Here is a 16321-nt window from a genome sequence, read left to right on the forward strand (position 1 = left end):
AGTATCCACAACTACTGTATAAATCATATCAGAGAAATGAAACAAAATGAACTTACACCATCCGTCACAGTGCATACTATATTTCATAAAGCCTTACAGTACGTTACCACATGCATGCTACGTTTCAGCATTGTTGTGCACTCACAGTGCAGGATATAGCACCGCAGCACAGGCCACAGACAAACATTCAACATAGTTTCCAAAAGGTATTTCAGCTTTGTGCAAGGCTCAATTCATCACTATCATATAAGCTGTGCCATACATACAGTACTTAGCTACACTCTGAGCAGAGCAAGACTGATATTTCTTAAGATGCCGGGGTTTACAAAACAAAGCGGAAGCGTTTCACACCCATTAGCACTGTATCACAAGCATGCGGAGACAATATAGTTAACAGTCTTTATCTTTCCTATTTACAGAAGAATCACTATATAACTCCTGACTACATCTAAGTATGGCTGAGAACAGGTCTCCCTTGGCACTGCGACTCATATTGTAGCTTATGGAAAAAAGGTCAGCTTATATCGGCAAAGTCGTTTTCACCATTAGTGCCAAACACACAGCAGACTACATCTACACTGTTAAGTTTACGGTTGAGTTTCTTTGTTGTTGTATATACTGTAAGACAGAAAGACTGGATAAAGAGGTATTAGAGTAAATACAGTAATGATGACCTAAGAGACGGGAATTGAAATTCCTCCCCTTTTAGCAGCTGCAGACTATCCCAGCCTTTTTCTGTGCAGTGCGAAAATTAAGAACATAACAGTTTCAAGCCTTCATATACAGTATATTTCATTTCTCACAGAAGCACAGGGAGGATTTATCTGTGTGCTTCGGCGTACAGTCACTGCCATTTCATTTACAAAGAGAGTAATCGGGGGTGCCTGTTAAAGGAGCTGTGTTGAGCTACATTATCTGTTGGTTCCTGAGAAGTTTTGGGGATTTATGAAACCTTGTCCAGACTGAATGTCCCTGTTAAGCACAGTACCATCACAAGCTGATGAGGCCAAGTCGGCCTCCTGGTATAACAGTCTCACTGAAATGTAACAAGTGCATAATCCATGCACCTCTCCCTCCATTCCTAACCATACATATTGAGCTTTAACTACTACTTACTAACTGAAATTCTTGATGTGATATTGAGACGACTCAGTACGAGCTTTGTTGTGGCAAAAATAAGTAAAGTGATTGGTTACATGCTTGGATAGTGACAGCCGCTGTCATGGTCTCAGTAATCCCAGCCTCATGCAAATGCTGTCATTGATGCTGCATTAGAATACCTGAGGCCATGGCTCTGGATGTCCTACTGCCTCTCTTTTTCAACGGTATCTGGGTCAAGATTAATACTCCTCTGGCCCGGCTACTGCTCCTCTGCAACATCTCCCACTGGCACTTAATTAAGTCTCTGCATGGCGGTCACAAAACTGTTGCATCCAGAGGCTGATTCATGGTGAGGAGGCCAGTCTTAAGTCCTGCTTGTTAAGACTGAGTGCAGTTGTCCTGTGCATTCCCTATGTGTGTGTGAAAGTTTTCACCTCCACTGACCGACTATAACTCCGGGGAGCTACTTGGCACTCCAGCAGCAATACAGAGGAGTTATATATAGTATATATATGTTTTGTTTTTTTCTTTCATCATAGAATCATTGGCTGCCTCTACCTTCAGAGTCTCTTGCGTGGAGCATTATTGTTCTTTTTTTTTTGCATGAAAATATTCCAAATAACACACAGAGGATCCTGCTGCACTGTCCAGCTGCCTCCTCAGGTGAAGTACTTGCAGTTTGTGGAGTCAATAACACAGTATGGTGTGCACTTGAGGTGACCATATGACCTGCAAAGAACATGAGAAATAATGTTTCGGTCAGTCTAACATATCAACAAAAGACTTCTCACTGTTGTCAAGATATAGTTGTATACTGTGCTTACCCTGGAAGATATGAGTTACATGTCTGGTATCCAAAGTCCTTTCCATCACACTCCTCAGCCCCCTCATAGCGGTATCCGTCTCCGCAGTAGGCGTGTTTACACTCTGTGGTAAAGGGGAGACAGCAGAGGTGGATGGGGTCATGTTATACTGTATGTCCACAGCAAAGCACAACCAAGGAGCTATTATAGACCACCTAACGTGCGACTTACTGACGCAGCCATCAGTGACGACTCTGTTTCTGTCGTCACACTCCTCTCCAGTGGAAATCTGCACAATCCCGTCACCACAGTAACCCTCATCGTCAGGTGCGTTTTCCATGGACTGGAACGGAGTCATCTGGAATGGAAAAGTCTTGAACAAAGTTTTAAAAAGTTTAATAAAAATGGAAAAAGTGCTTGAAAAGTTACCATGTGAAAAAAATAAACAGATAAAAAAAAATTGATTTCGCTGCATGCACTGATACCTGGATTGGCAGCCAGCCATCAATGTCTTTGAAATAGAGAGATCTCTGGTCTTTGCGGAATGCAATAGCATTATCTGTCTGAAGGCGCTCCAGTTCTTCCTCATTGCTTACAACGAATATCTGAATGAAAGGCAAGGTGAAGAAATTCACTGTCATGTTTTAAATATTTTGTGTATTTGGAATTATAAGGTTGTGTGCAATTTTGAGATATTGTGCATTAAAATGTTATATCTCAGCTTGCTGTATGTGTCCCAAAGCAACATCTATCTCTACAATAGGCATACTTTTATCTTTCTAAACTTTTTGTTTTTGAATTATTAACTCAAAGGTGAAATATGAACCATTAACCCAGGGTTTCTAAAAAATTCACAACTGAAAATAACATTGAATTGGATTTCACATAGACAGTATAGCCTATATGTTTAAATTTAGATTCAAATTTTCGTTTTGTTAGCAATGTGTCAAATGATTCAGTACATCAGTAAAATACAGTACATAACTTTTTGCATTCAACAAGAATTATTTCCTCACCGCTGGTACTTTGGGATAGTTTCCTCTGGAAGAAAAATCATCCAATGGAGAATTACTGAGAGAGCCACAGCTACACTTTCCAGGAGGCCCTGGTGGACCACGTAAACCCTTTGTTCCAACCATGTATAATCCTAAACATTAACAGAGAAGAGAAAAAATAAACTATGAAAGACACAAAGCAAAAACATGTTAAGTGCCAAGTAACTAAAGTGAAGTGTTCTTGAGAATACAGACTACAGGGGATGATATAAATACAATATGTCATGAAATGTAGTATCTTCAATTCATCTGTCATGAAGAAAACACAATCAACTAAATCTCTCAGAAAACTGATCAAGCAAGCAAATGTCACATTAATCATCTGCTGACATTTTATTTGTAAAACTGTAAGGAGGCTTGCCATCTGTGAATACGTTTAAGCTGCATGATGTCATGAAGACGGCGTCTTGTTTTACCTCAGGAGATAAAGTTTCTCTGCTGCTAAGTAAGACTACCGGTGTTACCACCAATCTGGTCTAAAGTGTGCTTCCTTTTGCTGACAGCGGTGTTAGCTACTCCTTCCACTGGTAGCCCAGCTTTTCACTCACTCTCAGAGAAAGCGCAGAGCCAAACACAAAAAGTGGACGTAGGTAAATTCATGCCTTGATTCAACAAAAAGCCAGCTTTTCAATAAGTGCACTTAAGAGTTTTAAATCTTACGGAAAAAGTAAAAAGTAAAAAGTTCTTACCTGTGGCAGGTGAACCAGGAGGACCAGGGTGGCCTGGAGTTCCCTGTGGGCCTGCAGGTCCCATAGGACCAACACCGCCTGTGTCTCCTTTAGATCCCTGAAACACCATCAAAACAATTCACAAGGTGGTCGGATCTTAACGTGTCTTTAAATAATGTTTCAAAGATCAAAAGGTTGAAACTAATACTGATATACTTATTCTAATCCTGAGTATGCAATAGGACATTTAGAGCATAGTAAAGTATTTTTTGCATGGCCATAGATTACATTTTGTAGAGAAATTATTAACACACAAGTAACAAAAATCTCCTGTTCTCAATACTTGCGTGAGTATATAGCTCCATATATTGCTCTTTTAAAACAATGCAAAGAGATTGTCACATGACATCAACTCCTCACCTGCTTGCCTCTCTTCCCTGGTCGGCCAGTGGGTCCTCTGTTTCCTGACATCCCAGGTTCTCCTTTTGGACCCATTTCACCCTGCGCACCAAATTACGTCAAGTCAACATTCATTTTGTTCAGATTTGGAAAGTTGTAATTCTGCAGAGCAAATTCATAACGCCTTCTTGTTTTAATGTGTTTCTCACTTTCTGTCCAAGCATTCCTGAGAAACCCATCCCACCCTGTGGATAAAGAACAGTAATCGTTATATACCTTTGATCATTAACAGCATATACTGTATGCACCATATTTCTGCTTCATTCATTCCAAATGACCCCTGTTACTGATAAACTCTTCCTACCTTGTCGCCTTTCATTCCACTTTCCCCACGATCACCTCGAGAGCCCTGATGGAGCAGAAGACAGTGTGTTACCTCACATTAGATGTTAAGATGATAATCAATATATCTTATTGCATTTTCTACTGAATGATAATAAAAAACGGTTTCATACCTTTTCGCCTTTATACCCGGGTAAACCCTAGAATTAAAAGATACAAAATATCCAAGATGAAATAAATAAGTCCGAAGGTACGATCGTGCCAGATCTAGGTGTAATTTATAAGAATCTCATACCCTTGGCCCAATTGGTCCTCTGGCTCCAGGCAAACCCATCAGACCCGAGTCACCTTTCTCCCCCTAATGCACAGAAAAAACATTAGATATAAGAAAAATGTGGATCTGCTTCCCATAATGTCCCAAAATATTAGCCACACCTGGAAGAAGAAATATTGTGCTTTAACTTTGAATTGAAGGTCCTTTTGTACAATTTCAATTAAGCATTCATGTAAAAAAAGGTTGTTACATAACTGATTATTTCATTGTATGGGACTGAACACAAATAATAGCTAACACTCATCTACCCTACCTTGTATTGGCACTTACTGTTCTCATCTCATAACATATTTTGTATCATCTACATTATGAGGTCTGACTTACTCACTTTGGGCCCACTTGGTCCAGGCCATCCAGCTGGTCCCGGTTTTCCGGGAAGTCCAATGGGACCTGCTCGACCCTAACAGGCAGAAATCAATTTTAACACATGATCTCAGATGTAGAAATACCTAATAAAACAATTGCTGCCACAGCTGAGGGAAGCAGTTATCTGGTTATTAAACTAGGGCCTCTTATGCCTGTTAAGTTAAAGCAATCCGAGTGCAGGATCTGCTGCATAAGCTGACAGCCTGCTTGCTACAGTATTCATCAGTCACTGCTGCACATGTAGAGGGAGAATAACTTTAACGAGCCCTGTCACTTTGCTCTCTTTAATTAAATGATGGGCTGTATATAGAACAGGAGTCCTTGCTTGTGGGAAATAAAATGATTTATGACCTGGCTGGAGCACTAAGCTAAATTGCACTGCAGTGCCGCAAAGCTGCTCAGTCAGGCCACCAGCCAGTGAGGCTCTCCCAGAGGGCCGCTTTTGCTGCTCGACCACAGCAACCAATCATTGAGTGAGGTCACTTCTCTACCGCCTGCCTTGGTCAAATGCTGTGTCCTGAGCTTGCAATAAAGCTGTGTGGGCTTGTTCATTCTGTTCTAATAGAAAGGGAGGGCCGTCTGACAGGGAGGCATGATGCTGGATGTCTGTGAGGGGTCAATAGTGAGGTAATAAGCTTCCTGTCAGAGTGAGGAGACAATCCCTCTGCCATCAAAACAGCAGCAGGTCGGCCTCCCTTGCATCCTGTCAGTGTGTCTGTGCTGTCTCCTGTCAAGGTTGTACTTGCACACAATTCCTTGATGTACACGACCAGGCACTGGCAGCACTCTGAGTTACAGCTAGAGAGAAGGCGGAGGCACGGTATCTCATATTTGAGTAAATCCACTTAGCGGAGAATATGGAGTGATTGATGGAGACTCTCACCTTTTGCCCAGGTCTTCCGATTTCTCCCTGACAACAGGAAGCGGAGGAGGAGGGGACAAGGACATTGGCTATTTAATACACTTCCAGCAAGCATCTTTCAGTCAGTTAAACTTGATCTTACAAAATAATAAGCAGCTTGTAAAATGTAAAATAAAATACAAATAAGATGAGACTCTAACGTTCGGAAGTAAACTGCTTACCTTTTCTCCCTTGAACCCTCCTATCCCAGGTAATCCAGGTGGCCCCTGATAAACAGAAAAATACAATAAAACTGTGGCATATGCTCATAAATTGCAGAGATATCTATCTAAATTTGTTTTGTTGTCCACAACATCCCACCAAAAAGTCATGTCTGTTTCTGGGAGCCCACAGCTGCAGTTTCAATTAGATAAAGGCTGAGTGGCCACTATTGATTTAAAAAGTGCCTTGTGGGTCTCTGTCGATAAAATGAAACACTGCAGCAGTCCAGCTGGTGCTGTAACAGCCTGAGATGGGCAAAGCTTTAACAATCATTGGGTCAACCTGTTTTTTTGCTGATGAAATGCTGGCGTAACAGGTTTGATTAAAAGCACCTATTGAACCAAAATGTGTCTGTGTGTACACAAACACACAGACACACGCTTGTGTTGGAAATCCCTGGAATTTACACAACCCAGTACATCTTTCCAGGCAGACAGTACTTGGGACAGTTTCTGAGAATGATGTGTGGGGCACTGGCAGTCAGTGGAAAAAGGCTATTTGTGTCTGAGCTAAATGTAGAGCGTTAATGGGCCGCCGTGTTGCATGGGCCGGAGAAATCCCCATCTCCTGCTTTGCAGGAACTCTCAAGTTTGAGAGGAGATGGGGGTAATATGTTGTGGGAGTACTAATTCTTAACACCTTGAAACACTAGAGACAGTCAGTGACGTAGCCATGCTCACAGTGAAGTCTCCATAATTCAAACTGTGGGAGGTGTAAGAATGGTGTAAAGGTGCTAGCACCAGAACCACTGTATATCATTCATGCTGTGATAACCGTGATGTTTGGGAAGTGTTGGGGATCCTACCTGAGGACCAGAGGGACCAGCAGGCCCGCTGGGGCCTCGGACGCACTCACTGCCCGGCTCTGACACACCGCCATCACGTGAAATGTCTTCATTCTGAAAATTTAAAACAAAATTCCGTATTCTTTACAGACTGTTTACATAGTGGACAGAATTGCACCTTTCCAATATTTGATGTTGATTAAGAAGTTGATTAAGAAGCTTGTCTGAAATTCATCCCATTCTTGACGTAACAATTCACAACCCACAGCAAAAGACTCATTAAGCCATTTCTTCCTGCAAACAGGTTCCAGCATCTGAGTGTTTTAACAGTATTTCATAAGGGGCGAAAGACAGAACGCGTGGAGAGGGTTTTGATATCACTCAAGGACACATCAACACTCAGATATTCCACAATAGAAAGTCACATGACTTCTACTCACATGAGCGTGGCGGCGCCAAAGTGAAGGGGGTGGAGGAAACAGTGGGGGTGGAGGCAGTAAACAGCATGGGCTGAATCTCTTCTGCTGCTCCGGGGATCTGAGAGCTGTGCAAGGTGTGCATGCGGTCAGTCACACGCGAATATGCCAAATAAGAAAAAGACAGACAGAGGTCATGTTTATGTTGTCTTAACTTCTGCAACATCTGAATATTAATATTAATATTAATCAAAATGAAAAGAGTAATGCTTAACTCATGACACATTGACAAGCACGGGTAACTGTGGTACATATAATGTGACATGTTGACAACAAATATCCCACACATCCAGTTAAAGAAATTGACAAGTCAAAGAGGTTGGAACATGCAGGACGAGCATAACGGACAACAGCGCAAACAGGTGCAAACTATCAAATCATGACACCAGTCCAGCAGAGTTGGAGCTGGACATGGATATGAAGTCCCTGTGCCTCTCACTGAAGGACTGGAGCTGCTTTTGCTATTTATAGAGGCATTTTCAGTTTACCTCATGGGTGCATGAAAACAAAAACAAGTGTATTTTACTAAGATAATGAGCTCAAACCTAAGCATTTAGTATCCATGCTTTTACAGCACAACTCTAACAACACCCGTGCATGTACACACACACACACACACACACACACACACACACACACACACACACACACACACACACACACACACACACACACACACACACACACACACACACAGACTCAGGATCACACTATTCTTACCGGCTGGGAATGAAACAAAGCTGTCCAGAAAAGAGGATTGAGCCAGGCCATAACAAAACCACAGAGGCAGATACAGTCCAAGTGTTAGAAGAGTCATGCTGCTCCAGATAGTGGCCTCACTTTATTTCTGAGCCTCAGCAGCCTTCACACGCTGCCTTTCTCTCTCCTCACTGTCCTCTCCCTGCGCTCCCCTCCCTCTCTGCTCTCTCTGCTCTATCTCCTTTACGCCCTCAGAAGAGGGTACGCCGACCAATGCCCATTAAATCTTTCCTCTGCATCAGTGTGCTCTAAAATTACAGGAGACAGCCCGCCAGCTGCCTCGAGTGCCAATATTAGATCTCTACTACTGCAGGGGGTGTCTTTTGTTGTTTCCACTCCTCTAAGAGGGGAGACTTATCATGACCAATGGTGGTGGGCTTCTTGGCAACAGATTCTTCATGAAGGTGTCCTTGGTGCATCCTGAGACAACTTTCATATCTGTTAACATGTATTTATAAGTCCATCTTTTTGTATGCCGTACACTGTGTATCCCCCTGTGTATTATGATGTCCATTTAGTCTAGATTGGTTTTATTACCCAGTCTGTGCCACAAAATTAAATGCCTGCATTTGCATTTAGGCTCTTTGGGGGATGTGAGGCCAAAAAAATTAACAATTTCAAATAGAAGCAACGTTAAATAACACTCTAACTGTAGTGAGATGAAAATTATAGATGTCATATATACTACTTTTGCGCAAGTTAATCTAATTAAAATGTTCTCACTGTGCATTCATTTAAAAAATATGTTGATATTTCAGAAGATAGTCACTGCTGCTAGAAACCCTCTATCAAAGATGTTTTAAGATGTACCTTAAAAGGTGTGAGATCAAAGGAGGGTGTAAATTTATGCATGTTCATATGCAAATTTGACAAATCTGGACCAAGAAGTGTTTTTCAGCACTGAGTTGACTATTGAATGACATTTTACCACCCCAGCATATTAATAGTTGATTGAGCCTGCAAGGGGTCCAGCCACACACCTGGAGCTGATCTCCTCATCATAAGAGATAAAGGACAATGGGGGAGCTCACCTTGTGATGCACATGCTGAGAGTGAGGAGCTTGCAGTGTCTTCCTCCCAAAGTCTCCAGGGGGATTTTTGTTGTATTTGACCCGTTAAGACGTCTCGAGGCCTGGCTAAAGTAGTTTTGAGGTTTTCTATTTAAAGTGATAAGGCTCTTGTAGGAGCTAGATTTCCTGATTTGTTGTAATACTTTTGGTTAGTGTAGATTAAACACTGTTGACAGTTAAACTGACTGTCTTTCATTGCTGCGCTAAGACTTTTTTCCTGTCCACCCACTGATCCTGTTAGAGAGCCATATACTCTATGTTAATCACATTTAGAAAAAAACACAAGACAAATCATGTTCAGCGTATGTGTAAAAATGTTTTATTGTTATTTTTAATTATTTCTTTCATTTTAATACTACTGTGTAGTCAGAATTAATAAAAAAAAAAAAAAGTATTCAGTTATTTCATGGAAACAATCACAAAATATTTATATATATTTTCCCAGTTTGAGTTTCCTGAGGAAAACAGTTATTGCTGTTCTGATAATGTTATGGACAGAAGAGGAGGCAGATCCCACTTCAGTCTATAAGTTGGAGCGTGTGAGCCATGGGAACTCCTGCAAATACAGACAAGACAGCATAGTATGAGACCTCCTTAGATGACAGACCTATTATATGTAATGGTCATGTTTGAGTCAATTGTGTCTCCACAATCCAAAACTTAAAAACCTGAATATGGATAACAGTTAGGAGGCAGACAATGAGTGCTGCACATCTCATTAGGCGCCAATTCTAACGCGCCTTTCTCCTGGTCATAGAGAGCTCAGCACCATGGATACAGCCCTCAATACAACCTTCAAACATGTCTGCGAAGGGTTGCGTGGATACATTCAACATAAACACAGAGGGCAATGCTGTCTAATTATGGGGACCCTGAAATAGAAAGGTCAGGTTGGTGTGAGGTGGAGGGATTGTGAGAGGAATACAACAGTTCTTCGCTGCACCTGGAGTGTGTGGATTACTGTGCAGCAAGGCATGTCGGTCACGCAGCCCTATAAGGACGAGACATGAGCCAAGTAAACACCAAGCTGTTCTTTGCTCTGCACCCCCCAAGAACCGAGATGCTGCGGCTTTTAATCACGCCTGGCTTTGCTGCTGTGCCTCTCAATGTCATTGGAGTCATTGTCCATTTACTTCCTGGGAGGCACCAGGTAAATACCAGACAGAGGCGGAATCTGATTTGCACACTCATGACACATTGACACATTGACACTGGTTCTACAAACTATCACCAGTCTGAAGTGCTAACTGTGATCATGTCATGTCTGCAAGGGTGCTGGGGGATAAAATGCGGTATCAGACAAGACTTAAGATCTCAGTCGTTACAACCAATGCCAAGTTCTTGACCCATTAATCCTGACTCTCTGGCAGTCTGCAAAAAGTGTGCATAGGTCATGGATTTGGGAAGCTTAGGTCCTGGACGGTCCTATAAGGTTGGCCAATCTGTGAGTGCAGAGAATTCTGGACATTCGAATTTAACTATGGAAATATATTATGAAGCTAAATGTATTCTGTTCCAATGACAGAAAGGAAACTCTCAATGTTTATCTGGTGGAGGAGACACGCCTCTATGTGAATGAGGACCATGTAACCATTTCAATTTGACCTCGGCCAGATGAAGTCCCAGCGACTTGGGATGGGGCATTTGCCATGTCGGAGAAAAGCAGACACAACAGCATTTTAAGAAGTAGGAAAGATGACATGCTCAACCACCAGGGGGCGTGGCATTTCCACAGCTGTCTGGGATTTCCTGCCAACTTCACAATAAAACTACAGAGGATCTTTTCATTTTGACCTGATAAGATAGAATCCTGACAGGTGACAGTTACCTGCTGTTTCCTGTCGGAGGAAGGGTCAATGAGCACATTTAGGAGACTTGGCCTCTCCCAGTCACTCAGGCTGAGCTGTAGAGCACTGCACAGCTCCTCCACCGTCCTCACCAGGAACCCTCGACCTCCAAACGCTGTCATGACCTCATCATAGCGTGCCTCAGGTAGGAGGGTCACAGGAGGGGCTCTGACATAAAACATAGGAACGTAGGATATATTTAATTATATCAAAGCTGATTATATGTAGCAAACCATTATGGTAAATGTGTTATGAACATTTGCCCAATAATGTGTAACTCACATAGAGGTCAGATCCCCCATTTTTGCCATTTCTTTCCACGTCTCAGGATCCACTCCGCTGTAAATGCCATTATTATTGACCACAATGATGACCACAGGTAGATTGTACCTGTTAGAAAAACAGAGTAAATTTGCAATTAAGTAGCAGTCATGGATTAAAGTGTAAATATTGTATATAGAGAGGGAGGCCACCAACCCACCTGCACATGGTTTCAACTTCCATGCCAGAAAATCCAAAGGCACTGTCTCCTTCCACACAGACTATCCTTTGGTTTGTATGCTCGCTCCTCTCCACAGCGGCTGCTGCTATAGCAAAGCCAAGGCCCACGCCCATTGTTCCAAACGTACCAGCATCCAACCTGCACACCATCAGGATTAGCTAACAACAGTCTACTAAAGCTTACCCAGATTTGAAAGCTCACTTTTGTCAAACACAATTAAACAATTTGTCCCTGAAGGTTTGTTCGTCTCCTTCTGACATGGAGGAGACATGAGGTTAGGGTGGGGGTGCTGGCTCAAAGTGGAATGCAACAATAGCTAAAGCATAGTTATGTACAAAAGTTAAAAAATGTTGATGAAAGTATCGTTATTTTAGTAGTTGTCTGATTCTGGATGAGCCTGAATTTAATTCCTAGACTTATAAATATTCCTGCTGGCCATTTCAACAAGGATATTTATGCAGTGGGTAATGCTGTTAAAACCTCAGCGTTTTCTATCAAAGAAGAGGTTATTTTAATTTAACCAGTAGCTTTCTTCATAATTTTGGTTATTTCATATTTTTCATTATTTACACCTCAGGTTCTGAGATACTCTACCTCTAAAATTTTAAGATTTACACGGGAAGGGCTTCTACAAATTTCCCCAAAAGGACATTGTCTTTGAGATGCCTACAATGCTACCATACCTGTCTGGGATGGCCAAATTCAGGAAAGCACTTAGAGACCGGCTTGAACATATACATTAATAAAGTAAGGGCAGTAATTATTAATAGTGAACCTGAGTGAACACAATAGAGAAGTGTGTCTTTAAGATCTGATTCAATGAGACTGCCTTGCCTGTGTCGAGGTAGGTAGTTGTTCAACATAGTGCGTCCTATGTCCATAGTGTTTGCGCCCTCGCTGACGATGATACAGTCATGTGGCAACAGCTGGGAAACGTGATGAAACACTGTGTAGTAGTTCAGGGGCACTGTCGACTGAAGAGCGAGCCCCTGTCAAAAGAAAAGGGCCAAAATGCATAAAATATTAATACTATACAGAACATCTAATGGACCAAATACATAGCTATATTAAATAACTGTAATCGGCATGTGACATTCTGATAAACAGTTTGAGTAACAACTCAATGTAACATATCGCAGGCTTTTCAAAAGTGAGTCTAAACCCACCTTCGATATTTTTGCATTAGCAACAATTTTGTCCTTCAGTGTGCTCCACCACTCTGTATCAGAGGGATATTTCCAGCCATCTTCACGGGCGACCTCCAGGAGCTGAAAATCAAACAAAGAATGAAAGGTATTATTACTTTCCACAAATAACAGATGTTCTTTTATTTATTTAATGCACATCAGACAGAACACAAGGAGAGAGATTATTTAAAAAATGTGAGAGTTTGTGTGCTGACTAAGTTACCTGAGTGACAATAGCGTTGATGTCTCCTAGGAGAGCAACAGCAGGACTCACATTGTTTCCCATTTCCTCAGCACAAAGGTCAGTCTGCGTTCAGAGCACAGTTGTATCATGTTATTACAGCACAACATTTGCAGCAACAGTGGAAAACAGTGCAGGAGCTAAGACAAAGAAACACATAAATAAACTGCATGTATTTACACCAAAGCTTAAATTAATAATTAAATTCACCATTAGCTTCATACTCATGAGGTATTGGTAACGTTATTTTTGAGGGTGTCACAGGCAACACAGATTTCCACAAATCCAAAAACTCTTGGCTCGACCATTACCTGTATGATCTTGACATCGGGGTTAAATCTAGGTGGCAGACCAAAATGTAGCATCCAATTCAGCCTGGCTCCAAGCAGAAGCACAACGTCAGCCTGGAGAAGAGCTCTAAAAGAAACAATGGAGGAGAAGGTGGGGCAACGTTGAGTTGAGACAAAAACTTTTTTGAATAGAAACATTAAGTGTATCTTTAGAATGAACAGTGTTAATAACCCTACATCTAAATTAAATATAATAATTGTGACATGTTTATATTCATTAATAAGTAGCTGAGGTTGAGTCTGTTTCCTTCATATTTTGGATGATAATATTGGCTAAAATAATTGTACGTCACACTTTTTTGATTACTGCACACTTTTATAATGAAAGGGAGGCTGACCTTGAGCGGGCGGCAGCCACACAGTTGGGGTGATCATCAGGTAGGACCCCTTTCCCCATGGGGGTGGGCAGAAATGGCAGACCAGTCATTTCAACAAACTCCTTCAGGGCAGTTTCTGCTCGGCCATAGGCTGCTCCTGTTTGACACGACAATACTCATGTTTTCATGACTTATCTAATGAAATACTCAGATTCACCAGTGACGGAAGAATTGTATCATTTCAGGCTAATTCAATGTAATAGAGAGGGTGCAGATGTGTCTTTTGATGATACCTTTGCCAATGATGACTAAGGGTCTTTTAGCTGCTTTCAAAACAGATATGGCATCAGTGATTGCACCGTGGTGAGCCAAACTCACAGGTGGAGGTGGACAGCAGGACACAACTCTGCAGAAAAAAACCCCAGTTCTTTGAATGTCAATACACCTGGAATATCAGAAATGATACTATGCAGAAAAAAAACATTTATAAAAAGATGCAAAAATGATAGCAAACCTGACTTGGCTCCTTTCCACTTTAGCATTGACCATGTCCCCTGCTATATCCACATAACAAGCACCTGGACGTCCATATATGCTGGTACGAACTGCCTATGAGAAAGGAAACACAATAAAACTTTAAATCATCCAACTATGAAAAATCAGATCTTCTCTGATAAAGGAAACAATAATATTAAAGATCAGACAATGCAGCTGGTATATTACCTTCTCTATCACTGAAGGGATGACTGCAAGACTGCTGGGTCTGGCAGAAAACTTGCTATAAAGGCGACATGCTTCCACCTAGCAAAAATGAAAAAAAACAGTGTCAATTTAGTGAATCATCAGAAGACATAAATCCACATGAAGGCGTCCGTTACCTGAGGAAACTCCTGAAAGGCTCCTGCTGTTTCCTGGTTTTGATCTGAGGAGCCTCCAATAACAACCACCGGCCTGAGCAAAGTGCAAAGGTTAACATGCACTCACTTTAAAAACAACGTGACCAGGGACAACAGGATCCATTTTTAATACAGTTTACACTGCCGGCTGCATTAAAAGCTGCATCATTTTATTGAGTTATACCAGCAGTTCATGTTAGCGTTGGCCATTCCACCCAGAGCATGAATGAGTCCAGGTCCAGACACCACCAGGCAGGCACCTGGTCTGGATACAAACAACCACAAGAGACATCAACATGTAAGACACAACCAGCTGCTCACATTATTATGATCAATTCCTAAATGCCTTACCTCCCAGTGAGGTATCCAATGGCAGATGCTGCATAGCACGCCTGTTGTGTGACATAATTCATTGCATGTTAAAAAATATAATGGTGTTGTTAAGGATTATACGTGTTATGCAGGTACACAATAGTAATGATATATATATTGTTTTACCGCTTGTTCGTTGCGCATTCCCACATATTTGATCCCTGCAGCCTGAGCAGCCATGGCCACTTCCATGATAGGAACACCGACGATCCCAAACATGTACTCCACTTTCTGCAGGGAGAGAAAAGAAATGCTCTTCAACAAACAAACACTGACGTATACGAGTTTAAAGAGGAGATGCTATCGTATTAGACTTTTCTGCATTCAAACTTTAAACTGCTTTAGATTATATTATTATATTCCTTTATTGATCCCCATGGGGGAAATTCAAGTGTTGCAGCAGCTCAACTACACAGACACAGACAATAAATACACATACTACTATACAACTACACAGACACATATTAAATAAGACAATACACATATTATACAACTAACACAGACAATAAATACATACTATACTACACAGACAATAAATACAACAACTACACAGACAATAAATACACATACTATACAACTACACAGACAATAAATACACATACTATACAACTACACAGACAATAAATACACATACTATACAACTACACAGACAATAAATACACATACTATACAACTACACAGACAATAAATACACATACTATACAACTACACAGACAATAAATACACATACTATACAACTACACAGACAATAAATACACATACTATACAACTACACAGACAATAAATACACATACTATACAACATTGCGCAGCACTTGAACTTTGACACAGTTTTTGCGTGGTTGCGTTATTACACTTCAGTTCAGTCACCGCTGGTAAATCAACGCATAAAGTTGGTGGATTAGATTCAGAAGTTAGAAAAACTCAATACATTTTCACAATGTGATTCTCACCTGAGCCTTCAGAGACTCAGCAATCAGCTGGGCTCCTGTCACGTCGTCGTCCATGTTCAGAGACTGTTGTTTACCTGCAGGAGTGACTGTCTGAGGGCTACAATCCTCTGTCTTCTCCTGGATCCGCCCCACGTTGCTATCACTTCCGGGTTGTAAGCCAATCATGGGAGCCCCTTCGTGTGACCTCACAAAAGGAACATTACACTTACTCTTGCATTTAATACAGGAATATAAAATAAGATAATCCTTTATTAGTCCCGCAGCAGGGAAATTTGCAGACTTACAACAGCATAGAGTAAAGTGCACACAAGAGACATAGTAGAAGAAGACAAGATAAAAATAAAAAATAAAAAATGAAAAATAAAAATAAAATAAAA

At 41.3% G+C, this 16321-nt stretch overlaps 2 protein-coding genes across 2 annotated transcripts; both read right to left on the reverse strand.

The window, feature by feature from the left end:
- Positions 1-1760: 1760 nt before the first annotated feature.
- Positions 1761-8268, reverse strand: colq (collagen-like tail subunit (single strand of homotrimer) of asymmetric acetylcholinesterase). Its single transcript, XM_054622053.1, has 17 exons — positions 8172-8268; positions 7416-7519; positions 6997-7089; positions 6152-6196; positions 5952-5978; positions 5031-5102; positions 4664-4726; positions 4542-4568; positions 4391-4435; positions 4236-4271; positions 4048-4128; positions 3649-3745; positions 2921-3051; positions 2390-2509; positions 2136-2277; positions 1926-2028; positions 1761-1830 (listed from the first exon to the last, which is right to left on the reverse strand). Exons 1-17 carry the CDS (start codon positions 8266-8268, stop codon positions 1761-1763), a joined length of 1353 nt encoding a protein of 450 aa, XP_054478028.1.
- Positions 8269-9576: 1308 nt separating this feature from the next.
- Positions 9577-16066, reverse strand: hacl1 (2-hydroxyacyl-CoA lyase 1). The gene is made up of 17 exons (XM_054621277.1): positions 15945-16066; positions 15119-15223; positions 14972-15012; positions 14805-14885; positions 14603-14675; positions 14448-14525; positions 14239-14333; positions 14018-14130; positions 13746-13881; positions 13369-13474; positions 13040-13123; positions 12796-12897; positions 12464-12618; positions 11609-11767; positions 11410-11517; positions 11109-11295; positions 9577-9836 (listed from the first exon to the last, which is right to left on the reverse strand). The coding sequence occupies exons 1-17, from the start codon at positions 15996-15998 to the stop codon at positions 9804-9806; spliced, it is 1710 nt and encodes a 569-aa protein (XP_054477252.1). The 5' UTR covers positions 15999-16066; the 3' UTR covers positions 9577-9803.
- Positions 16067-16321: the final 255 nt, after the last annotated feature.

The sequence above is a fragment of the Anoplopoma fimbria genome, chromosome 20 (genome assembly GCF_027596085.1).
Source record: "Anoplopoma fimbria isolate UVic2021 breed Golden Eagle Sablefish chromosome 20, Afim_UVic_2022, whole genome shotgun sequence".
NCBI classification, from domain to species: Eukaryota; Metazoa; Chordata; class Actinopteri; order Perciformes; family Anoplopomatidae; genus Anoplopoma; species Anoplopoma fimbria.